The sequence below is a fragment of the Clavelina lepadiformis genome, chromosome 7, assembly GCF_947623445.1.
Source record: "Clavelina lepadiformis chromosome 7, kaClaLepa1.1, whole genome shotgun sequence".
NCBI lineage: Eukaryota > Metazoa > Chordata > Ascidiacea > Aplousobranchia > Clavelinidae > Clavelina > Clavelina lepadiformis.
The window spans coordinates 17,058,891-17,083,606 of NC_135246.1; the positions used below are offsets into that span (position 1 = coordinate 17,058,891).

The 24,716-nt window shown below is 35.5% G+C and overlaps 4 protein-coding genes across 6 annotated transcripts; 3 read left to right on the top strand and 1 right to left on the bottom strand.

Moving 5' to 3' along the window:
* The first annotated feature begins 1,812 nt into the window (after window positions 1-1,812).
* LOC143466201 (DBH-like monooxygenase protein 1 homolog) lies at window positions 1,813-7,928 on the top strand. The gene is made up of 15 exons (XM_076964838.1): window positions 1,813-2,002; window positions 2,900-3,010; window positions 3,215-3,367; window positions 3,552-3,651; window positions 3,833-4,011; window positions 4,100-4,180; window positions 4,701-4,805; window positions 4,931-5,033; window positions 5,168-5,337; window positions 5,573-5,667; window positions 5,765-5,921; window positions 6,511-6,641; window positions 7,069-7,168; window positions 7,327-7,422; window positions 7,731-7,928. The coding sequence occupies exons 1-15, from the start codon at window positions 1,826-1,828 to the stop codon at window positions 7,926-7,928; spliced, it is 1,956 nt and encodes a 651-aa protein (XP_076820953.1). The 5' UTR covers window positions 1,813-1,825.
* On the bottom strand, window positions 3,255-15,431 carry LOC143465540 (putative serine/threonine-protein kinase PRKY). Of its 3 annotated transcripts, none has more exons than XR_013118626.1 (5): window positions 15,202-15,431; window positions 14,843-15,017; window positions 14,585-14,704; window positions 14,081-14,189; window positions 3,255-3,394 (listed from the first exon to the last, which is right to left on the bottom strand). XR_013118626.1 is itself a non-coding variant. In XM_076963888.1 (4 exons), exons 1-4 carry the CDS (start codon window positions 15,254-15,256, stop codon window positions 14,171-14,173), a joined length of 369 nt encoding a protein of 122 aa, XP_076820003.1. In that variant the 5' UTR covers window positions 15,257-15,431; the 3' UTR covers window positions 12,525-14,170. The 3 variants fall into 3 exon arrangements, 1 of the variants encoding a protein (XP_076820003.1); XR_013118625.1 differs by having other exon boundaries at window positions 3,270-3,394; window positions 14,086-14,189; XM_076963888.1 differs by lacking the exon at window positions 3,255-3,394 and having other exon boundaries at window positions 12,525-14,189.
* Window positions 9,657-11,004, top strand: LOC143466202 (uncharacterized). Its single transcript, XM_076964839.1, has one exon. The coding sequence runs from the start codon at window positions 9,946-9,948 to the stop codon at window positions 11,002-11,004; it is 1,059 nt and encodes a 352-aa protein (XP_076820954.1). The 5' UTR covers window positions 9,657-9,945.
* A 2,086-nt stretch (window positions 15,432-17,517) lies between the features above and the next one.
* Window positions 17,518-24,645, top strand: LOC143464806 (DBH-like monooxygenase protein 1 homolog). Its single transcript, XM_076962798.1, has 15 exons — window positions 17,518-17,714; window positions 18,675-18,785; window positions 18,982-19,134; window positions 19,320-19,419; window positions 19,600-19,778; window positions 19,863-19,943; window positions 20,454-20,558; window positions 20,684-20,786; window positions 20,920-21,089; window positions 21,322-21,416; window positions 21,509-21,665; window positions 22,296-22,426; window positions 22,847-22,946; window positions 23,132-23,227; window positions 23,564-24,645. Exons 1-15 carry the CDS (start codon window positions 17,538-17,540, stop codon window positions 23,759-23,761), a joined length of 1,956 nt encoding a protein of 651 aa, XP_076818913.1. The 5' UTR covers window positions 17,518-17,537; the 3' UTR covers window positions 23,762-24,645.
* The last annotated feature ends 71 nt before the right edge of the window (window positions 24,646-24,716 follow it).

Genomic DNA, 24,716 nt, shown 5'->3' on the forward strand with positions numbered 1-24,716 from the left:
TAAAACGGGCAATTTCATAAAGATGTTGGTAAATATTTGCAGGCATCATTTAAAGTAACCCTGTTTTTATCATTAACATTTTACCTTGACCATAGTCTAATACAACCCTTTTTGATCATTTTAAAGAAAGTTATGTTTTTATGTTGGATTTGTTTTCAGTAAATTGAATTGTATTATCTTGTGTAAAAACAACATTTTAACTTGACATGAATGTTTACTAATATGAATTGCATTGCAAAAATTGTCGAAAGTGACAGAAATATATGCAAGTTTAATTTTTAAATGGATTGATACCGTACATAAAAAAGTTATTTGGAGATTTAAATTTGCTGAAATGATTACAGGTTATTGCAAATATGTTTATCCGAGTGCAGTTTTGATATTTGTCTTAATGCTTCATTTGAACAAAGCGAAACTCTTCATTGTACAAGTTTACCAAAATAGTTGAAATGACATTTAATTTTTAAATAGATTGAAATACGACATTGCTTTTTTAACAGATTCATAACTCGAAAACATCACAGGATGTAAATTTGTGCCTCTTTAATAACGATTAAGTTATCTTAGTCGTTTGAACAGATTTTCTTTTTTTTACCTTTAATGTAGGCCTACTTTATTCTGGAAACGGAAAGCGGTCTTCATGAAATGTCTATGTCAGTGTGTTCCATGAAATATTTGGAACATTTTTTGCTATAAAACTTGTTTCTGGAACAATTTTTGTTACAAAGATTGTTTCTGAAACATTCTTTGGAACAAATTTTGCGTCTGAATTTGTTTCATACTGCCATAATTTGTTCCAGAAAACTAATTATAGAGACATGATTTGTTTTCTCAGAAAAAATTGGAATAATTAAGATTTATGACAGTAGCCAAATGTGTTGAAGTTCTATTTTTTGAGTCAAATTTTGTTACATACTCGAGTTGGTAATTTGTTTCCAGAAAGTTTGGGAAAATTTTTTGTCAGAAATTTTGTTTCTGAAACATTTTTCGGAACAAAATTTGTGCCTAAATTTGTTACATGCTGCAAAATTTTGTTCCAGGAAACAAATTTAACAAACATGTTGTTTTTTTTCAGAAAAAATCTGGAATAAAATTTATACCACTAGCCAAGTTTGCTCAAGTTCCATTAAAAAAATTTAATATTCAGTGTACAAGTGTTCGTTAACGCCATCTTGTGACTGCAAGAGTTTCGTAACAGATCTTTATAATTTCCTAACAACTTTCGAAACAAAAATTTGTTACATTTTTGAAACAAATTTCCTGGGAATTTAGAAGTCGGTATCAATTTTTCAAAAACAGTTTTTGTTGGAACAAAATTTGTTTTTAATTACCATTCATGAAGAGAATATCGAAACAATTTTCGGAACAAATATTGTTTCAGAAACAATTTTTTCATTTTCGGAACAAAAATTTGTTTCATGAAACAATTTTGGGAACAAAAATTTTGTTCCAAACTAGTATACCATGGACTAACCATACCCTACTTACTGTGAAATAGTTAATGCGAGCTTAAAGTAATCTATATTTATATAATGAAAAAAGATAATATGCAGAAAAAGGCGATTCGTAAAGTCGCCTGCTACAGGTCATGCGATTTTATTTTAACTGCGAAGAAGTGCATACGCAAGTTGATTGGTTCGCGATCTGTTTTGAATGTTTAAGTTCCATATAAATAGAAATACTGGTTCAGTTTTCTTGTAGAGAAAAGAGAAGACGTAATGGACAGGGTAACAAAAACGCAAGCTAGGTGCATTATAAAATAGCTTTGACAGTATTCATAAATTTGTTATATAACATCGCCTGTTTAGCATATTCATTTGTAGGAATGACTAATTCAAAGCAAAATAGTAAAATGAAATTGCTTTACGGTGTTTTATTCTGCTTCATGTGTCACGTGGAAGCGCAAACTCCGTCGGAAAATTATCCTCATTTTGCAGTGCTTGACTCTGGAAGCAAAGTTCACCTGTACTGGAAGTTCAACGACACTTACATCACTTTCGAAGTAAATCAAAATTATTGTACTATAGCTAATTTGTTCATAATATGGGTTGAAGAATACAAAATCTATTTCACAGGATTTATGATGACGCGTTTGAGCAATAATTTTGTGAATGTGCTAAAGTTTTATCCTAAATCTTTCGATCTATGAATAGGCATTTGGGTAGAAATGCTTTTATTTGGTAAAATTTCCAAGCGAATACATTGGGTTTTGCTTGGTATCAATTGTTTTTGATCAGTTAATTACTTTATTATATAATAATTATTAAACCATTGTATTGAGAATGTACAGAAAGAGGGTTTCCAACAGTAAAGTTCCAAATGCTGTTGATGTAACAGACAGCACTAGAAAATTTGCAAAACTTCCAAACAAGTTAACTCACCATTTAGAAGAATAGGTGAGGTTTTGAAATCGCAATTGATGATCCATAAACAAAGGAATGCGTGACAAATTAAAATATCATTTCTCTTTAACTTCATTTTAATTTCTTATTAATTTCATTGTTTGTTCTTGGAGATCGATGGGAAAACCCTCGAATCAAAGCGTTTTTTCAAATGAAAAAACTGTGACGCATTTTAAGGCGGACAAATGTCTTTTGTTAAAAACCCAGTGGGTTGAACTATAAATATAGTGGTGGTATATAGTGTTTTGTCTAATTACGTATCATCATCTCATATCCGGTGTTCACTTACCATGATTTGCTAAACGAGCTACATAACCAAAATCATAATTAGAAAAGTAATTACACGTTTTATTATGACAACACAACACAAGCAAGAAATGCCAAGCTAAGTATGTTATATAGATTTCGAAAACGCTCAAATTAAGCTTTTAAGTAATTTATGGCTGCAACGTAACCATTGTATTCATTTTTTTTTTTCAACTAAAACACTTTTTTAGGTTATAGGTCAAACCACGGGCTGGGTTGGCGTTGGAATATCTCCGAACGGAGGGATGGCGAGTGCGGATATATACGTAGGTTGGGTCAAGAACGGTGTTGCCAATGTAACGGTGAGACAAAATTGTTCTTCTGTAGTTGGCAAAAAGTATAATTTTCACAGAAAAACCAGGTTATTTTTAAACTGTGAAAATTACCATTACCGCCTTGCATTTAACACATAAAACAAGTCGAAATTTTCGTATCATCGTCTATAACTGAGTTAACCAAACTAGACCTACATATTTAATTAAAGTATGTCACTGTCCAACCATCAGGATCGCCATGGAGCAAGCACCAATATCTTCCCACCAATCGACGCCGAACAAAACGTCAAATTGCTCGTTGGATCTGAAAGCGACGGTTGGACAAATATTAAGTTTGAGAGAACTATAGTTGCTTGTTCGGGTTCTGACGACATCGCAATAACGGTGAGGATAAATTGCAGCGTTGTAGGCCTATATAAGTATATAACACAAAATCTACATTATGTTGGTAAGAAGTATTTCTTCAAAAAAATTATTTCGGACAGACTGGAGTTTCTTCATGGCAACGCAAAATTCAAATTATCTTCTAATATTTTCCCCCAATACAGTAAAATTACATTGTTTGCAGACGAGCACACTGAGAATCATATGGGCCCTTGGCACCAACGACCCGAGCGGAAATGACATCACTCCCGCGGATTATCATGGGGGTGAACCGGAAAAGCGAGGTCTGAATTAGTTGTTCATTATTTACATATATTTGCAAAATACGCAATTTTTAAATTCGTGCAGGAAATTTTTAAATATGCAAAAGAATTGATAATACATCAAGCTGAACGCTACATCAATGCTTCTGTGATTCCTTAATGATTACATTTCCCAGCACAAATGCATATATAAATCTGTCAGGTGTTAAAAGTTTGCTTATTCTCGAATCTGGCGGAGCAAACCCGACGCTTCCTGATGGCGAAACTTACGAGAACTTCACAATGTTAAACGACGCCTTCAACATACCAGCCGAAGACACTTACTACAACTGCAGACTTTTTGAGATTCCACCTTTGGCCACAAAGCACCACATGGTTATAGTAAGTAAAACAAAACTAGGCTAATTTCATCAATTAATTATTATCACTATTACCAATTGCTATCACCTGTTTCTGCATTTATCTTTAGATAGAACCAGTCATTCAGGCTGGGAACGAAGCAAACGTACACCATATTTTGCTTTATCAGTGCCAATATAATGTTACTCTGGTAAGTATTGACGAAAGAGATGTACATAAACGATCTATAAAGCCCTTTATAGAAGGCTTTAGAAGCATTAACTCCGAAAGCGATAAATTATACCCATGCAGTGTTTGCTGTTGTGTTGCTTTTAAAGGCAGCATTTACAAAATTATTTTGTTTTATTGACTGAAACGGCTGGCGTTTTGGTCCTCAATCCTTCCACTTAATTGATTTGACGCCCAATCAGGCGCTCATTCGAACCAAGAATCTTTCAAAAACTTTTACTGTAAACGTTTTGCTGAATCGTAAAGAAAGAGAAGTAGATTCGCAAAAGTTTCAAACCACAATTTCATGCAAAAATCAAATGAAATCAAAGTAACGGCTATGCAGAGGAGAAATCATTTTTTGGGTGTGAAAGCTTACCTGCTTAACACCATGCGGCCAATGCCTTGTGCAAAGATCATCCAATAAAGCTTTGAACGAAACATGTTTGCCAAATCTGTCAAATACTTAATATTCTTATTATATGGATGTCATCTTTTTCCAGAACGCGTCAAGATTAAATACCGATACAAGGTGTTACGCAAGCAACATGTTTTCGGATTTTCTCGAATGCTCATTGGTTATTCACGCTTGGGCGATTGGTGGAGGAGTGAGTAAAAGAACGAATAGCTTCGCCATGAGCGAAGAGAGTGAAACTAAAAAGCATCGATCAACAACCGCTTTTAAAACATGAATATTTCTGCTATTATGATTGTAACCAGTATTACTTTGTAGACGTTTTATTATCCAAACCACGTTGGATTTCCACTGGGTGAGGCCGATTCTCCAAAATACGTCGTCATGGAAACGCACTATGACAACCCAAACCTGCAGTCAGGTAAGCTTAAGCTTTAAATCCAGCTTACACGGTTTATGTTGTATACGCAATAGATGTGGCAAGAAACAGCTTTTGATTAAGTGAAGTCTAAAAACTTGAGTGTATATCGCTTCAAGTCAACGATTTATTTTCAGGGATCGTGGATAGCTCAGGGCTTCGGGTTTTCTACACGTCACAGCTACGTCAGTATGACGCAGGAGTTTTGGAAGTCGGGCACCTTGTCTATCCTTTTAACCATTTAATTCCACCAAACGCAGACAGCTATCTCAGTTATGGAGAATGTCACAAGGATTGTCTTGCTGCGGTACATTTCCTGTTTTTAAACTATTGTATATACATAGTCTAAGTAACAGAGGCAGGAAATTCCTACTAAAATGTTTTACTTTAATTTTTTTTTTTATTTTCTTTTATTTGCTGCCATAGGAAAAACACAAATCTATCTATTAACCTCATTAATTAAAATCTTTATTTCATATAGGCTATGTTTATTAAATCAACTTACATTGCTGTTTTATATTTCATTAAAAACATTTGAACAGGGTCTTGCTGCTCAAAACCAGTCAGACATTAAAGTGTTCGGAGTTAATTTCCATACCCATTTACTTGGACAAGCTCTCACATTACAACACATACGGTAGGCTATAAGCGAGTTTGAAAATCAGGTTTAAAGAGTCTAAATTCTTTTAATCAATAACGATCAAAATGTAAGGTGCTTTTCACACTCATTGCAGGGACGGGACAGAATTACCTTATCTTGGTCAAGACGTTTCTTACGATTTCAATTACCAAGAAACAAAGTTGTTAAATCAAGAGGTCACCGTACAGTCTGGAGACACCATACAGTTGATTTGCGACTACAACTCCAAAGGAAGGAGCAACGTCACGATTGTAAGTGAACAAACATGCACCTTTGATTTATCAGACAAAAACGTTTCAAACGCTTACAACTTATACAGCCTCACTTTACAGCCGTGGTCGGGCACCTTTTTGGCCAAGGGAGTTATGAGAGCTACACATTTTTAATTATATTTCCTTGAGAGCCGTATAATATTTTTCAACACTTAATGCCACTAACGTGTGCATTTTTAAGCAAAATCAACAATTTTAGACAACGGTAAATGTCCGAATTTACTCTTTAATAACACGCATTTCTCTGTTAATGCGAGTTCCTACTACAGAACAAGTTTTATTCCTAACAATCGTGCTAAGAAATGCCAGCTTAGATTTATCTGCGAGTCAGATACCGTCATCAAAAGAGCCACATCTAGCTCTCCGGCCGTAGGTTCCGACCTCCGCTTTACAGGCTCTCTGCATTATGCCATGCAAAAATATTTGACCAACATGACCCGGAAATCGCTTGCAAGTTTGAAAATATTACCTACAAACTAACTTTTAAAAGTCAAATTATTTTCTACGAAGGTTTTGTTCGAAACCATCACTATTTAATAATGATATCAGCTTAAATTTCTGTTTATAGGCAGGCCTTGCAACCACGGACGAAATGTGTCTGACCTTTGTGAGTTACTATCCTAAAATTCCAACGATGAAATGTGTAAGTGTGCCCTGGATGGATCAAATTTATGGCTACTTTGGAATAACAAACTACACGTGAGATTGAATGCTGAATTTAATACCTGTCAATCATTTTGGAGCCAATTGTTGGGAACCACAGATTAATTATTCGAAGCGTAATTATAAGAGAAAAGCAGCCAGGCTTATATAAAATTTAGGCCGGTTGGCATAATTATTTCGATAGAAGTATTGAGTTTTACTTCATTCGTTATTTATCAATGCGATATTTGTTGCGGTATCTTTACATGTACTTTTTTGCGTAATTTATATTTTCTTTTATCTGATTTTTCGCCGGAATTATTCAAAATAGCCTAACGTAACTGCGGATGTACCGAACTTACAGGCTCCACGTATCCGTTTATTATTGATGAGTTAGCATAATTCGAAATGTCAAGATAATTTTTTTTTTACACACATGTAATAAAGCAGCTTGCACAGCTCAGGAAAATATCTTCTTCCGCAGGTATAACAGACAACTCGATTTATATGGAACACTCAATGACGTCACTGCCTGGGAACCGCCAATATACGCCGGACAAACAGTCTCTCAAATCGTCAATGGGGTAGTTAACCAACTTAATTACTAAAACAATTAATTTTTTTCTCGCTCACATAGACAACACCCTATTGAAGTAACAGCCTACTAAGTGACAGTCTACAGCCTACTGTATCGCACTTGGTGGGTCGAGTTTACAACTGTTGTTTTGTTCTTATTATGCAGATCTCCTGGAATCAAACGACTGCTAACAGTTTCAGCGACGCTGTCCGCAAAATGATCAGAATACCGGTTTGTCTCGGCCAAGTGCCACTGCCTGGGGTAAATAATCAGGAGGTGTTTAATTAACTTTACTACCTAAAGCCTCCGACTAGTCTAACCATCGATTAGGAAAAATGATTTTGTGGGAATGTTGACTAAAGCTCATTAAAAGACGCAGATAAATTATTATTTAGCAGTTGCTTAAACGAAATTTTTTTCGAATGGGCCTACATTAGCCTATGTCTAGATGTTTTTATGCCAGATATGTTGTCATGTTAAATCCTTACCAATGTGTTTATGCAAGTGTGGGCGTTAGTCGTCGATTTCTATGTCGCCTATGAAGATTAATAACATTTTATTAACAACAGGTACCAGAGTACTACTTTCCAAGAAACATCAGGACGCCTTACGTCCCACCTTCTCAATGCGTTGACACTACTACTGCCACCATGGCAACAATGACCAGCATGACAACTACCACTGGCGGCTCAACTTCAACCTACATTTTCAAAACGACTACCTTTTTTATTTCGAGCGCGTTCGCTTTGCTCCTCTGTTATTTTTAGCCTTTATTGGACTGCATAATATTACACCGCTAACAGGCGGTATGGGTACACTTGTACCCACATACACTTTATATTGAAATTCCCAAGTTAGTAATACTTTTTGTGCGGTGTGCCGTATTTATTTGGTACGAACGTTTAAATACTGTGCTCTACAGAAGTTTCACACGTGTTGTCCGGCCACGTAGACAGTGGACAACGTTATAGGATACGTTGTCTTTGTGACCTCGATTATACTCAGACAAACAGCTTATTATGCCCCTTTATTAAACTCCCATAAAATTCCTCTGATACTGCATGTCATTTTACTCAGTCGAAATTTAGCATCGATTCATTAGCATTTATTGTACAGAGAAATAACAAAGATAATAATCGGGGAGACATGTGGAAAGTAGATGCTTGCCTTTTTTATGTGCAGCTACGCTTCAAGATGATGCTCAGATTTATTAGATTTGACAACGAAAATACCCGTGCCGAGCGTATGCAAAAAGATAAAGCTGCACCAATACGAGATATTTGTCTCATGCTGAATAAAAATTTGGAGAGGGCCTACAAACCACATGAATGCATCACTATAGATCAGGCCTGGCCAACGCGCGGCTCTTTCGTTCATATTGTATTTGTTTTGCTTGTACAGTATAAATGACTTGTAAATTTCTGTCATTTTCATGTTAGTGTGTAACATATACAATAAGTGTAGTTGAACAAAGGTGTGTATGTCAGTGAGGAAGAGACGGGTTTATATTCATGTGTGCTAATGTGTATGATGTGGCTCTTTGCGGTTAACACAATAAGACGTGAGGCTCTTGGTCTCTGACTGGTTGGCCATGCCTGCCATAGATGAACAATTGTTTCCGTATCGAGGACATATTAAATGTTCACAGTATATACCATCTAAACCGGCTAAATATGGCATTAAGGATTTCTCGGCTTGTGATGCATCAAACTCCTGCTCGCTACATGGTCAGCTTTATACTGGAAAACCAATAGATGGTCCCTGACAGGTAAATGTTGGTGAGCGAAAAGTTCCGGACCTGGTCTGTTTTTATAAAGGCTAAAGAAGAAATGTCACCATCGATAATTTCTTCACAGGTATACAGCTAGCTAAAGTAATGAACACATGGAACATAACTTTAGTTAGAATAGTCAGAAAAAACAAAAGGTTTTTGCCTAGCAACATGCAGCCAGTCAAGGAAAGGGCTGTTTACTCGACCAATTTCGCTTACCATCAAGATGCAACAGAGTCATTCCATGTATAATCAACCAGGCCCTGTAACCACTACTCTTGGATTTTGATAATTTCAATAACTGTTATAGACCTTGGAAAAAGTCGAAGATTAAAAAAAAAATTTTGAAAATATCTCCAGGCGTTTTCGAGTTATTCAAATTTGAAATTTTCGCCACACGATGGCTTTTGGTTAGTGAGCACTGGTCACGCTTTATGATTTTCTTTAATATCTTTATTTCTGAAGGTAGAATAATGAAACAAATGTTGAATTTACCATTTTTGGGGTCAAGGAATTCATTTAAGCACATAAAAAACCTATATCACACCTCCTTCATGGAGTAAATTAAGTTTTTTAATTAATGTCAAAGTTCAAGTTTACGACGCAATTACAAAAATAGCAATCGCATTGGAAACATAATTTTTGCACTTTTGTGTAGCATGGTTCATGTATTTTCAAGTATCCAAAAATTGGAAACTTGTTTTTTGTCCTTTAGGAATAAAGTTGGTTTTAACAGCAAGCACTATTTTTAAGATTCTTATAAGATATAAAATGCCGATTTGAGCAATATCGTATAACTGGTCATGCATATATGCAAGGTTGCAATTCCAAGGCACCAACTGCTAGTGTTTAAAGATTATTCACCAAAAACATTAATTACTGCCTGCTAAAGGTGCACTCTGAGAGAGGTTACAGTAAATTTGAGTTCCTTTTTGAACTTCAATTTTGCCTACTCCTATTTTGATTCTTATTATTTTATTATTCTTATTCTTATTATTATTTTGATTTCATCTATGTATGAAAATGATGAATTTACCCGTTTAATGCCTGGAATTAAAGATTATGTAAGTGTTTCCAAAAATGTTCATAAGCAAAAGAGGCTCATTTTGTGCAATTTGAAGGAATTATATGCCACATTTTGTGAAAAATATCCCGAGCTGAAGATTAGATTCTCAAAGTTTTGTTCACTCCGTCCCAAATGGTGTGTCCCCGTATCGTCCAAAGGCAGTCATTCTGTCTGTGTGTGCATCCAACATCAAAATGCAATCCTTCTGGTTGATGCTGCCAACAACAATGAAACATACAAAACATTGATTGACAAAATAGTGTTCAGCACGGTGAACAAAATGTGCATGTTGCATCGTTGTGAACAATGTCCTGGGTCTCCAGCACTAGAAGGCTTTTTGCTTGCACAGTATGATGAGGAACTTGATGATGAAGTCCAATGCCAACAATGGAAGTCTACAGACACGATGGATCTTATCACGGTGTTAATGATGAGATATGAATGGATTCAAGAAATTGTAAGAGTTTTGGATGATCTTACAAAGCATTCATTCATAGCTAAATGCCAATCTAGATACTTAAACTCCAGAAAGAGTTCTGTAACAGATGATACTTGTGTGATTTTGCTGGATTTTGCTGAGAATTACACTTTTACAATCCAAGATGAAGTACAAAGCTATCACTGGAACCAGCAGCAATGTACAATCCACCCCGCTGTTGTGTATTACATGCAAGATCACATCTTGATGCAGCAGTCATTTTGCTTTGTTTCAGATGACTTAACACATGACACAGCTTTTGTGCATGGGCTTTTGTATAAACTCACTGCATTGATTCCAAGCTTGTCCAGCACCATTACTAAAGTTGAATATTTCTCGGACGGTTGCGCTGGACAGTATAAAAATATGCTGAATTTGTGCCATCACAAGTGTGATTTCAACCTGGAAGCGTGTTGGTCCTTTTTTGCAACCAGTCACGGGAAATCTCCATGTGACGGTGTTGGAGGTACTGTTAAACGACTGGTTAAGACAGCTAGCTTACTAAGACCTACATCTGACCAGATGTGATCTTGCATGTAATACACAACAGCGGGGTGGATTGTACATTGCTGCTGGTTCCAGTGATAGCTTTGTACTTCATCTTGGATTGTAAAAGTGTAATTCTCAGCGAAATCCAGCAAAATCACTTAAGATCATATGTTACAGAACTCTTTCTGGAGTTTAAGTATCTAGATTGGCATTTAGCTATGAATGAATGCTTTGTAAGATCATCCAAAACTCTTACAATTTCTTGAATCCATTCATATCTCATCATTAACACCGTGATAAGATCCATCGTGTCTGTAGACTTCCATTGTTGGCATTGGACTTCATCATCAAGTTCCTCATCATACTGTGCAAGCAAAAAGCCTTCTAGTGCTGGAGACCCAGGACATTGTTCACAACGATGCAACATGCACATTTTGTTCACCGTGCTGAACACTATTTTGTCAATCAATGTTTTGTATGTTTCATTGTTGTTGGCAGCATCAACCAGAAGGATTGCATTTTGATGTTGGATGCACACACAGACAGAATGACTGCCTTTGGACGATACGGGGACACACCATTTGGGACGGAGTGAACAAAACTTTGAGAATCTAATCTTTAGCTCGAGATATTTTTCACAAAATGTGGCATATAATTCCTTCAAATTGCACAAAATGAGCCTCTTTTGCTTATGAACATTTTTGGAAACACTTACATAATCTTTAATTCCAGGCATTAAACGGGTAAATTCATCATTTTCATACATAGATGAAATCAAAATAATAATAAGAATAAGAATAATAAAATAATAAGAATCAAAATAGGAGTAGGCAAAATTGAAGTTCAAAAAGGAACTCAAATTTACTGTAACCTCTCTCAGAGTGCACCTTTAGCAGGCAGTAATTAATGTTTTTGGTGAATAATCTTTAAACACTAGCAGTTGGTGCCTTGGAATTGCAACCTTGCATATATGCATGACCAGTTATACGATATTGCTCAAATCGGCATTTTATATCTTATAAGAATCTTAAAAATAGTGCTTGCTGTTAAAACCAACTTTATTCCTAAAGGACAAAAAACAAGTTTCCAATTTTTGGATACATGAAAATACATGAACCATGCTACACAAAAGTGCAAAAATTATGTTTCCAATGCGATTGCTATTTTTGTAATTGCATCGTAAACTTGAACTTTGACATTAATTAAAAAACTTAATTTACTCCATGAAGGAGGTGTGATATAGGTTTTTTATGTGCTTAAATGAATTCCTTGACCCCAAAAATGGTGAATTCGACATTTGTTTCATTATTCTACCTTCAGAAATAAAGATATTAAAGAAAATCATAAAGCGTGACCAGTGCTCACTAGCCAAAAGCCATCGTGTGGCGAAAATTTCAAATTTGAATAACTCGAAAACGCCTGGAGATATTTTCAAAATTTTTTTTTTAATCTTCGGCTTTCTCCAAGGTCTATAACATATATTGAAATTATTAAAATCCAAGAGTAGTGGTTACAAATTTAAAAAAAATTGGTTGATTATACATGGAATGACTCAACAGTCTGTTCTTATGTGGCAAAGAAAAAAGATTTGTACTTTTATCATCCATGCCCATGACTGGATAAGTCGAAGCGACGCAATCAAGCAAACCAGAGATAATCAAGTATTATAACAAAACCAAAGCTGGGTTGAACACGATGGACAAAATGCTGGGTGAGTACACTGTAAAACGACGGACATTGCGTCGGTCATTGGCGTTTTTCTATAACATGATTGACGTCACTGGCTTAGTTCAGGAAAAAGGTACAACGGAGAAAGCTTCTGAAACATCTTTCAAAACAGCTATGTATGCCTTCAGTGGAAGCTCGCTCTACCAACCGAATGGTGATGAGAAACCGTTTCCTTCAAGCTGCAGTGAAAATGGTTTTAAGACGGCACACTGCGACACTGCCAGAAGGGACAGTAAATAACTCCAAAGAACCCCATGGAAGTCGTGGAGCTACACCGATTGTTGGCAGCTGCTATGTCTACAGACACCAGAAACTATAACGAAATAAGACCAGGAAAAGCTGCGTGGCTTGCGTTCAGCTTGTTTGCGACAAATACTCAGTAACAAAAACATAGTGTATCACTTGTGCAACGGACTAAAACTACCTCGATTAAGTTTTCCTTTATATTTTTGTATCAAATAAATCATTTCTGTAATCTGTTTCACTCAATATTTGAAAAATTGTCTCTGTTTATGTATTCTGGCGTCATTTCAATACAAAATGTATAAGGGTAAAATTGTACCCACGCCACCTCTTAAAGGGTGTAAAAACAACTCAAACCTCTATCTCGGTAACGTGTGAAGATTTTTTGCTGAAATTTAGTCTGCATAATCTAACACAAAAATGTAGAAATGTCAGGAAATTTCAGGTCTCTCAGGTTTCTAGAAAAAAGACTGTCTTATATTAAAATTAGAAAAGTTACAATTGTACCCACGCAGTCGGACGAAGGTAAAAATGGCGAGATATGACAATAATTCAATATGAGACCACATTAATAAACCTACAATGGAAAAATCCTACCACTTTAGAGATAGCAGGTTAAAAGTAGACATTTTGGATTCTGTTTGGATAACTTTGAGAGTTTGGGTATTAGTATCATCAAATACAAATTATAATATTGAAGAACTTCCAAAAATGTTTAGTTAGAATGCTAATTGCAGAGCTTGGACTATTCTCGCTTTAAGATTTAAATAGGAATCTTTCAATACAATGTATTAGCTAAATGAAATGTAATCATGACTTCTATGGAATAGGTTGGCTATTATGAGAAGCCATTACTTGTTATTGCTATGCTATATTAGAATGGTTAAATTACTATTAGCACTGTTAGACAAAATAACATTGAAATTCAAATGGATTCATCTAACCATGAAATCAACACAATGTTTGATTGAAAAACAACTGGTGGCAATTTATGTTAATTGTTCTCGATATTTAATTTTAACAGGTCAAGATTGTCAAGTAAAGATTGATATAAAACCACATATATTTGTTTGTTCCACATCTTACAGTTTTGAATAAACAAACGCACAATTATGATATAAACATTACATTTATATATGCTTACCATACCTCCCGTTTCAGCCGTGACAGTACCGGTTTTTACGGATTTGTCTTGACGTCCCGGTCAGTCAACCAAAAAGTCCCGCTTTGGCATTTAGTCAGCCAGCATTGCCCTACATTACTCGAATATTAGTATGCTGTGATTTGTTTAGCCAACTTGCTAAGGAGTGATGCTTGATGCGTGTTCTTGTTTCGTTGTGTTATATATGAAAATTAATGTTACGTCATTGTATTGGGCAATAAATGGCCCGGTAGTGGAGTAGTGGGTTGATTGTTAGCGCATTCGCTAGTTCAGTAAAAGTAGGCTAGTAAGAAAATAGTAAAATATGAACCACATTTATCTGAGGCTCGTTGTTCTGAAGCGTCCCGGTTTTCAATCATAAAAGCATGGTATGCCTACATATATATATTATGTGCAATACAGTATCAATAATTAATTAATTTATAGTACACACAACACAAAACAATAACATTGTTTAAAAACACGATATCATCTGCAACAACTTACCCAGCAAGCATTTCGTAAATAAGGACACCAAGCGCCCACCAATCAACAGATTTCCCATGACCTTTGCTCTGTAATACTTCTGGAGCAAGGTATTCAGGTGTGCCACATAAAGTCCATGTTCTGGATAAAAAACGTAAGCAGTTTGAATACATCCCATAGTCTATTTTTATGGTATTGTGGTATTCGCAGGACAATTACAGAAAACAAACAATATCCTAACAACACTACTTAACTATAAATAATATCTAAAATTTTTACCGATCTTCAACAGTTTTGGCAAGCCCAAAATCTGTTAGCTTTGTGTGGCCATCACGATCAAGAAGAATGTTTTCAGGTTTCAAGTCTCGATACACGATATCATTGCTATGAAGGTAACTCAAAGCAGATACGATTTCAGAAGCAAAAAATAAGCTTGTAGCATTATTGAATCGTCCTGTATTGTGAAAATTGCTAATCAATTATGTATACATATATATATATATTAGTATATCTTAAATATATATATAAACACAGTCAACACAAACAAAAACATACATCTGTAGCAGCATGTTGCTAATACTGTGGTATATACTGTATAATGATCAATAGATATCCACATTTGTAGAAAATATTACAACCTGCATTGCGAAGGTATGAAAAAAGTTCTCCACCACAGACAAAATCCAGCAGCATTTAAAAAAGTGGCTCAAACATTAAAAATAATTTCGAGTGTTTTAATCATTATAAAATATTGCCAACAGAGTTGTGATTACTGATCATGATTAACTGAAATGTTATTGAAGCAAACTTTCATCCTGCCCGTGAACTGACTTCAATAAACAGACCACATGATTAATGCAATTTTTGATCACAAATGAAATTATTGACCAAATTTAATAAAACAAACGTAAACCGCTCTCTCTGACAGCTTTCTCTAACTTTTTACCCAAAATCAAAGTTAATATGTTAATAAAGCAATGTCTTTTCATTGACTGTGGAAACTATACAAGATAAAAGACATACAAAGAGTTAGCATTTACGCTCTCTCAATCCTCTTATAATGAAGTAATCCAAATCGGACCATCACATGTAGTTATACTGGTAGATATGATGAAATTTACTATGATGCTAATGTTAATCCGACAGCGACCACCTACAACATTATAAAATTTTGAGTTGTCACAAACTTTACTTAATACAATACATATTTCGCCTTTGATTGTAGCATTGGCAATCCACAGCAGAGTTCATAGCGGAACATGGGTAGCTTAGGTAGCTACACTGCGACTTTAATATTCCACTAGTCAAGGTAAGCGGAGATTACTGAGAGTTAGCTTAGATCGCAGGGGTATGGTAAGATGAATCAACGTTTGGAAACCTGTTTCGTTCATCGAAACAAGATGATTTATGAATGCAAATTATTTATTTCATACTATTTGATTTTAATAATACGCAAAGGCCGTACATGATGTAATCTATATATAAAAATGCTATTGTTTGGGATTGATTTACATTACAGTTTGCTCCAACTTTGCAATTAGGCTTTATGTGCAGTAATGCTCTTTATACAAAACAATTTAAGATACACTAAAGCAACCTTCGCACTATTTGTTAGATCTTTCAACACAATTTTTCAAGGCAAATGTGTTAGTATAGCAAAAAAGTACATTTCAAGCAGATATCGACTATAGTGTATAGTTCAAATATTTAGGGATCATGTGATACCAGTTTTGTTCTACCACTCCTTAACACGTTCCAAGCCTTTTACAGCAATTTCAATCACGAAATGCAAACACAAAGGTAAAAACCTTTTAAAAACTAAAAGCACCAGATCAAATAATAGAGCAATAATGCTGGGTAAACATTGTTTGTTATATCATAGATTACTTTAAGCTTTATTGCTATCGAGTTGATTGGTTTAGCGCGATAACGCTGGAATACCCTTACAAGGAAGTTACTTTCCCACGATGTTGGTGATGTATGATTTGTTTGTACCTAATCTAATGTTGCTTCAATTAAGATGTAACTTTTATTGACTTTTAATGTGTGATGTAATTTCAGATTATAGCATTGCTATCAGTTATTTTAACAGATTCTAAAAATTATTTAGCCTTACACAGACGAACATTTGTGGATGAAGTGACTTGCGCCATCATATAGGCTATTACGAACTTCGTCAGTCTAGCACTCTAACTTAATTACTGATACAACAATAAGCCAGGAAACCGCGAATTATTTCTTTTGAATATTACTTTTTGTTGTCTAATCAATCAGCCTATCCAATGTTATGACATACTTGGCGTGCGTATGTGTTGATAAATACGGTAGTACGTGCAGGCAATTAACATAACCAGCCACAAACTCACAGAGGTCTGCTTACAAAAAGAACAGCATAAAGTGTTTCACTAAAATTACCCGCGTTGAAATGAAAAATACACAGCTTATTGATAAGATCACATAAGGGCAGCGAAGCGTGACAAATCTGAAACCATTTTCAGCGATGAAAATAGATATTTATCAAAATAGAAACGTTTTATACAAATAAAAAATTTGTGTTACCTTCACAAACAAGTATGCGACGTATGGTTATTTACGGTTTTACCTTACTGTGATATTCAAGTTTAAAGTTTGGATGGCATCAGCGGTTGGCAATCGAGCTTAAAGTAATCTATATTTATATAATGAAAAAAGATAATATGCAGAAAAAGGCGATTCGTAAAGCCGCCTGCTACAGGTCATGCGATTTTATTTTAACTGCGAAGAAGTGCATACGCAAGTTGATTGGTTCGCGATCTGTTTTGAATGTTTAAGTTCCATATAAATAGAAATACTGGTTCAGTTTTCTTGTAGAGAAAAGAGAAGACGTAATGGACAGGGTAACAAAAACGCAAGCTAGGTGCATTATAAAATAGCTTTGACAGTATTCATAAATTTGTTATATAACATCGCCTGTTTAGCATATTCATTTGTAGGAATGACTAATTCAAAGCAAAATAATAAAATGAAATTGCTTTACGGTGTTTTATTCTGCTTCATGTGTCACGTGGAAGCGCAAACTCCGTCGGAAAATTATCCTCATTCTGCAGTGCTTGACTCTGGAAGCAAGGTTCACCTGTACTGGAAATTCAACGACACTTACATCACTTTTGAAGTAAATCAAAATTATTGTACTATAGCTAATTTGTTCATAATATGGGTTGAAGAATACAAAATCTATTTCATAGGATTTATGATGACGCGTTTGAGCGATAAGTTTGTGAATGTGCTAAAGTTTTATCCTAAATCTTTCGATCTATGAATGGGCATTTGGGTATAAATGCTTTTATTTGGTAAAATTTCTAAGCGAATGCATTGGATTTTGCTTGGTATTAATTGTTTTTGATTAGTTTATTAACTTATATGATAATAATATTAAACCATTGCATTGAGAATATACAAAAAGAGGGTTTCCAACAGAAAAGTTCAAAATGCTGTTGATTTAGCGGACAGCAACAGAAAATTTTCCAAACTTCAAACAAGTTAACTCACTATTGACAATAATGGGTGAGGTTTTAAAATCGCAATTGATGATCCATAAACAAAGGAATGCGTGACAAATTAAAATATAATTTCTTTTTAACTTCATTTTAATTTCTTATTAATTTCATTGTTTGTTCTTGGAGATCGATGGGAAAACCCTCCACACTGCATTGTTCAGTAAGGTCAACATATTTACCCAGGAGTCAAAGCGTTTTTACAAATAAAAAAGAAAAAACTGCGACGCGTTTTAAGGCGGTCAAACATCTTTTGTTAAAAGCCATCCGGGTTGAACTATAAATAAGTGGTATATAGTGTTTTGTCTAATTTCGTATCATCATCTCATATCCGGTGATTCACTTACCACGTGATTTGGCTAATCGAGTTATGTAACAAAAATCATATTTAAAAAAGTTATAAAACGTTTTAGTATGACAACGCAAAACAGGGAAGACATGCTAAGTTAAGTATGGTAACGATTAAGTAACGAAAATATGTAGGTAACGAAAATGCTCAAATTAAGCTTTTCAGTAATTTATGGCTGCAACGTAACCATTGTATTCATTTTTTTTTTTCAACTAAAACACTTTTTTAGGTTATAGGTCAAACCACGGGCTGGGTTGGCGTTGGAATATCTCCGAACGGAGGGATGGCGAGTGCGGATATATACGTAGGTTGGGTCAAGAACGGTGTTGCCAATGTGACGGTGAGACAAAAATGTTCTTCTGTAGTTAGCAAAAAGTATAATTTTTACAGAACAACCATTTTTAAACTGTGACAAGCATTACCACCTTGCATTTAACACACAAATCGAGCCGAAATCTTCGTATCATCGTCTATAACTGAGTTAACCAAACTAGACCTACATATGTAATTAAAGTATGTCACTGTCCAACCATCAGGATCGCCATGGAGCAAGCTCCAATACCTTTCCACCAATCGACGCCGAACAAAACGTCAAACTGCTCGGTGGCTCTGAGGCCGACGGTTGGACAAACATTAAGTTTGAGAGAACAATAGCTGCTTGTTCGGGTTCTGACGACATTGGAATAACGGTGAGGATAAATTGTGGCGTTGTAGGCCTATATAAGTATATAAACCCTAATTTACATTATGTTGGTAAAAAGTAGTTTCTACAACAAAATTGTTTCGGACAAACTGCCGTTTCTTCATGGCAACGCAAGATTCAAATTATCTTCTAATATTTGCCCATAATACAGTAAAATTACATTGTTTGCAGACGAGCACTCTGAAAATCATATGGGCCCTTGGCACCAACGACCCGAGCGGAAATGACATCACTCCCACGGATTACCACGGGAGTGGAACGGAAAAGCGAGGTCTAAAATAATTGTTGATTATTTACATTTATTTGCAAAATAGGCATTTTTCAAGGACGCGTAGGAAATTTTTAATATTGCAAAAGAATTGATAATACATCAAGCTGAACGCTACATCAATGTTTCTGTGATTCCTTAATGATTACATTCTCAGCACAAATGCATTTATAAATTTGTCAGGTGTTAAAAGTTTGCTTATTCTCGAATCGGGCGGAGCAAACCCGACGCTTCCTGATGGCGAAACTTACGAGAACTTTACAATGTTAAACGACGCCTTCAACGTACCAGCCGAAGACACTTACTACAACTGCAGACTTTTTGAGATTCCACCTTTGGCCACAAAGCACCAAATGGTTATAGTAAGTAAAACAAAACTAGCCTAATTTCATCAATTATTATCACTACTACCAATTGCTATCACCTGTTTCTGCATTTATCTTTAGATAGAACCAGTCATTCAGGCTGGGAACGAAGCAAACGTACACCATATGTTGGTTTATCAGTGCCAATATAATGTTACTCTGGTAAGTATTGATGAAAGAGATGTACATAAATGATCTATAAGGCCCTTTATAGAAAGCTGTAGAAGCATCAACTCCGAAAGCGATAAATTATACCCATGCAGTGTTTGCTGTTGTGTTGCTTTTAAAGGCAGCATTTACAGAATTATTTTGTTTTATGGACTGAAACAGCTAGCGTTTTGGTCCTCAACCCTTCCACTTAATTGATTTGACGCCCAATCAGGCGCTGATAAATCAAGAATCTTTCAAAAACTTTTACTGTAAACGTTTTGCTGAATCGTAAAGAAAGAGAATTAGATTGGCATAAGTTTCAAACCACGTTTTCATATAAAAATCGAATGCAATCAACGTATCTGCTATGCAGAGGAGAAATCATTTTCTGGGTGTGAAGGCTTACCTGATGCTGATAACCACGCGGCCAATGCCTTGTACCAACATCGTCCTAATAAAGCTTAGAGTGAAACGTGTTTGATAAATATGATTGACGTAATATTGAATATGATCTTTTTCCAGAACGCGTCAAGCTTAAATACTGATACAAGGTGTTACGCAAGCAACATGCCTCCGGATTTCCTCGAATGCTCATTGGTTATTCACGCTTGGGCGATTGGTGGAGGAGTGAGTAAAAGAACGAATAGCTTCGCCATGAGCGAAGAGAGTGAAACTAAAAAGCATCGATCAACAACTGCTTTTAAAACATGAATATTTCTGCTATTATGAATGTAACCAGTATTACTTTGTAGACGTTTTATTATCCAAACCACGTTGGATTTCCACTGGGTGAGGCCGATTCTCCAAAATACGTCGTCATGGAAACGCACTATGACAACCCAAACCTACAGTCAGGTAAGCTTAAGCTTTAAATCCAGCTTACATAGTTTATGCTGTGTGTTTATACTTGTGGCAAGAAACAGCTTTTGATAAATTAACGTATGCAAACTTGAGCGTATGTCGCTTCAGATCGTCGATTTATTTTCAGGGATCGTGGATAGCTCAGGGCTTCGGGTTTTCTACACGTCACAGCTACGTCAGTATGACGCAGGAATTATGGAAGTCGGGCACCTTGTCTCTCCTTATACCCATTTAATTCCACCAAACGCAAACAGCTATCTCAGTTATGGAGAATGTCACAAGGATTGTCTTGCAGCGGTACATTTCCTGTTTTTAAACTACTGTAGCCTATACATAGTCTAAGTAACAGAGGCAGCAAATTCCGACTAAAATGTTTTATTTAATTTTTTATTTTATTTTCTTTCGTTTGCTGTTATAGGAAAAAAACAAATCTATCTATTAACCTCATTAATTAAAATCTTTATTTCATATATGTTTATTAATTCAACTTACATTGCTGTTTTATATTTCATTAAAAACATTTGAACAGGGTCTTACTGCTCAAAACCAGTCAGACATTAAAGTGTTCGGAGTTAATTTCCATACTCATTTACTTGGACAGGCTCTCACATTACAACACATACGGTATAAGCGAGTTTTAAAATCAGGTTTTAAGAGTCTAAAATATTTTAATCAATAACGATCAAAATGTAAGGTGCTTTTCACACTCATTGCAGGGACGGGACAGAATTACCTTATCTTGGTCAAGACGTGTCTTACGATTTCAATTACCAAGAAACAAAGTTGTTAAATCAAGAGGTCACCGTACAGTCTGGAGACACCATACAGTTGATTTGCGACTACAACTCCAAAGGAAGGAGCAACGTCACGATTGTAAGTGAATAAACATGCACCGTTGTTTTATCAGCTAATATTTTTTTGCATACAGTTTTCAAGCTGTAGTGGAAAACGTTTCAAACGCTTACAACTTATATAGCATCACTTTACGGCCGTGGTCGGGCACCCTTTTGGCCATGGGAGTTATGAGAGCTGCACATTTTTAATTGTATTTTCTTGAGAGCCGTATAATATTTTTCAACACTTAATGCCACTAACGTGTTCATTTTTAAGCAAAATCAACAATTTTAGACACCGGTAAATGTCTGAATATACTCTTTAATAACACGCATTTCTCTGATAATGCGACTTACAATAACAACCTACTACAGAACAAGTTTTATTCCTAACAATCGTGCTAAGAAATGCCAGCTTAGATTTATCTGCGAGCCAGATACCTTCATCAAAAGAGCCACATCTGGTTCGCGAGCCGTAGTTTCCGACCTCCGCTTTACAGGCTCTCTGCATTATGCAATGCAGAAATATTTGACAAACATGACCCGAAAATCGCTTGCAATTTTGAAAATATTACCTACAAACTATCCTTTAAAATTCAAATTATTTTGTGCAAAGGTTTTGTTCGACACCACCACTATATAATGATAATATCAGCTTTGCTGTTTATAGGCAGGCCTTGGAACCTCGGAAGAAATGTGTCTGACCTTCGTGAGTTACTATCCTAAGATTCCAGTTGTGAAATGTCAAAGCCAGCCCTGGATGGGTCAACTTTATGACTACTTTGGAATAACAAACTACACGTGAGACTGAATGCTGAATTTAATACCTGTCAATCATTTTGGAGCCAATTGTTGGGAACCTCAGATTATTCGGAGCGAATATATAAGAGAAAAGCATTCAGGCTTATAATAACTTAGGGCGGTTGGCATAATTATTTCGATGGAAGTATCGAGTTTTACTTCATTCGTTATTTATCAATGTGATTTTTTGTAGTATCTTTACGTGTAAGTTACTTTTTTGCGTAATTCATAATTTCTTTTATTTGTTTTCTCGCTGGCATCATTCAAAATAGCCTAACCTAATTACGGATCGTCTTACAAGTTCCACTTATCCGTTTATTAATGACGAGTTAGCATAATTCGAAACGTCTACAAAAAAATTGTTTTACACACTTGTAATAAAGCAACTTGCACAGCTCGAGAATATATCTTCTGCCGCAGGTATAACAGTTTTCCCAGTACATACGGAACACTCAACGACATCACTGTCTTGGAACCGCCAATATACGCCGGACAAACAGTCTCTCAAATCGTCAATGGGGTAGTTAACCAACTTAATTACTTAAACAATTAATTTTTCTCGCTCACATAGGTAGCACCTTATTGAAATAACAGCCTACTAAGTGACAGTCTACTAAGTAACAGCATGCTAAGAAACAACCTACTGTACAGTAGGCATACTTACTGGGTCGAGTTTACAACTGTTGTTTTGTTTTTATTATGCAGATCTCCTGGGATCAAACGACTGCTAACAATTTCAGCGACACTGTCCGCGATATGGTCAGAATACCAGTTTGTCTCGGCCAAGTGCCACTGCCTGGGGTAAATAATAATCAGGAGGTGTTTAATTATGTCTGCAACTTTACTACGTAAACTGTAAAGCCTCCGACTAGTCTCACCATCAGTTAGGAAAAAATGACTTCGCTGGAATGTTAACAAAAGCTCATCGAAGCACGCAGATAAATTTTATTCAGCAGCTGCTTAAACGATCTTATTTTTGGAGTGGGTTTACAGTAGGTTATGTCGTATGTCTAGATATTTTCGTGCCAGATATATGTCATCATGTCAAATCCTTACCAGTGTGCTTATACAAGTCTGGGCGTTACTCTTCGATTTCTATGTCGCCTGTGAAAATTAATAACAATTTATTAACAACAGGTACCAGTTTACTACTTTCCAACAAACATCAAAACGCCTTACGTCCCACCTTCTCAATGCGTTGACACTACTACTGCTACCATGGCAACAACGACCAGCATGACAACTACCACTGGCGGCTCAACTTCAACCTACATTTTCAACGTGACTAACCTTTTTATTTCGAGCCTGATCGCTTTGCTTCTCTGTTATTTTTAAACATGACGAAATATGAGAATAATTCATTATGCGATAATTCAAGTGTTTGCACATAACTATAAATCATTATGTCACAGGCTAAGTAATTACTTTAACTAAGTTATAACATTTGATTTTTGTTTACATTTGCAATTATTTTAAAATACATAGACAATGATGTAGACAAGGGTAAACTTCTCAATTGGAGGGCCCATAGCCCAGTCATTAAGAACTAGGTTTGAATCCAGAGCTGTAGAGATTTCGGAAAAGTCTCTCTCATCACCACCCACTAGGGTGAAATAATACGAGTAGGCAAAATGCCGAAGAGTAGAAACTGGCCACAATAATCTGATAAGTGCCGCTGTCCCTTAATCTCTTATCCTCTGTAGCTTGGAATCAAGCACAGTTTTCTCCTTTAACTCTCTCTGCTATAATAGCACAATTTCGAAGTATGGTCGATCAATTTTCTACTGGGTACGTTTCAAATTTATTGAACTTAATAAATATATTCATAGTTTTTCAGGTCCGTTGAGTAAAACCACTAAATTAGACCTTTCTTGCGTTTAACTTTTGACACAATCGTTCTACCAAAAATCCCTTCTACAACATATACTCTGGCTCCTGCAATTGAATGCAAAGTAGCGTTTTTGTCGTTTCCAGCAACAAGAAAAAGTGAGAGGCAAGTTATGAAAAAATAACATATATAAGGCATCCAGACCAGGATTGTATTTTCCCGTCACTTAACAGTCACCAGCCGAGAATATATCGTTGTCTCTAATTTTTCGGAATCTTTCCGGAAGGAACATAATTTTGGGACGACATTTTATTTTTTATTTGTTTTGCAAATTTATCTCAAATGATTTTTGTTGATGATTTATGATTTTTATTATACGTATATGATATGATTTATCTCAAATGATTTATTAATCGATCGTCTTGATGGAATTTTAAAGTAGGTAATAATATCTTTAGTGGT

Bases quoted from the DNA above. Each gene is read 5' to 3' on its own strand.
- LOC143466202 (XM_076964839.1), top strand. From the start codon at position 9,946: ATGTATGAAAATGATGAATTTACCCGTTTAATGCCTGGAATTAAAGAT.
- LOC143466201 (XM_076964838.1), top strand. From the start codon at position 1,826: ATGACTAATTCAAAGCAAAATAGTAAAATGAAATTGCTTTACGGTGTT. The intron at 3,368-3,551 runs GTGAGGATAAAT...CATTGTTTGCAG, and splicing joins CTGACGACATCGCAATAACG to ACGAGCACACTGAGAATCAT. The intron at 5,922-6,510 runs GTAAGTGAACAA...TTCTGTTTATAG, and splicing joins GAAGGAGCAACGTCACGATT to GCAGGCCTTGCAACCACGGA.
- LOC143464806 (XM_076962798.1), top strand. From the start codon at position 17,538: ATGACTAATTCAAAGCAAAATAATAAAATGAAATTGCTTTACGGTGTT. The intron at 18,786-18,981 runs GTGAGACAAAAA...TCCAACCATCAG, and splicing joins ACGGTGTTGCCAATGTGACG to GATCGCCATGGAGCAAGCTC. The intron at 20,787-20,919 runs GTAAGCTTAAGC...ATTTATTTTCAG, and splicing joins CAACCCAAACCTACAGTCAG to GGATCGTGGATAGCTCAGGG.
- LOC143465540 (XM_076963888.1), bottom strand. From the start codon at position 15,256: ATGCTGCTGGATTTTGTCTGTGGTGGAGAACTTTTTTCATACCTTCGC. The intron at 15,018-15,201 runs GTTGTAATATTT...TTCACAATACAG, and splicing joins TTCATACCTTCGCAATGCAG to GACGATTCAATAATGCTACA. The intron at 14,705-14,842 runs GTAAAAATTTTA...TTTTTTATCCAG, and splicing joins GCCAAAACTGTTGAAGATCG to AACATGGACTTTATGTGGCA.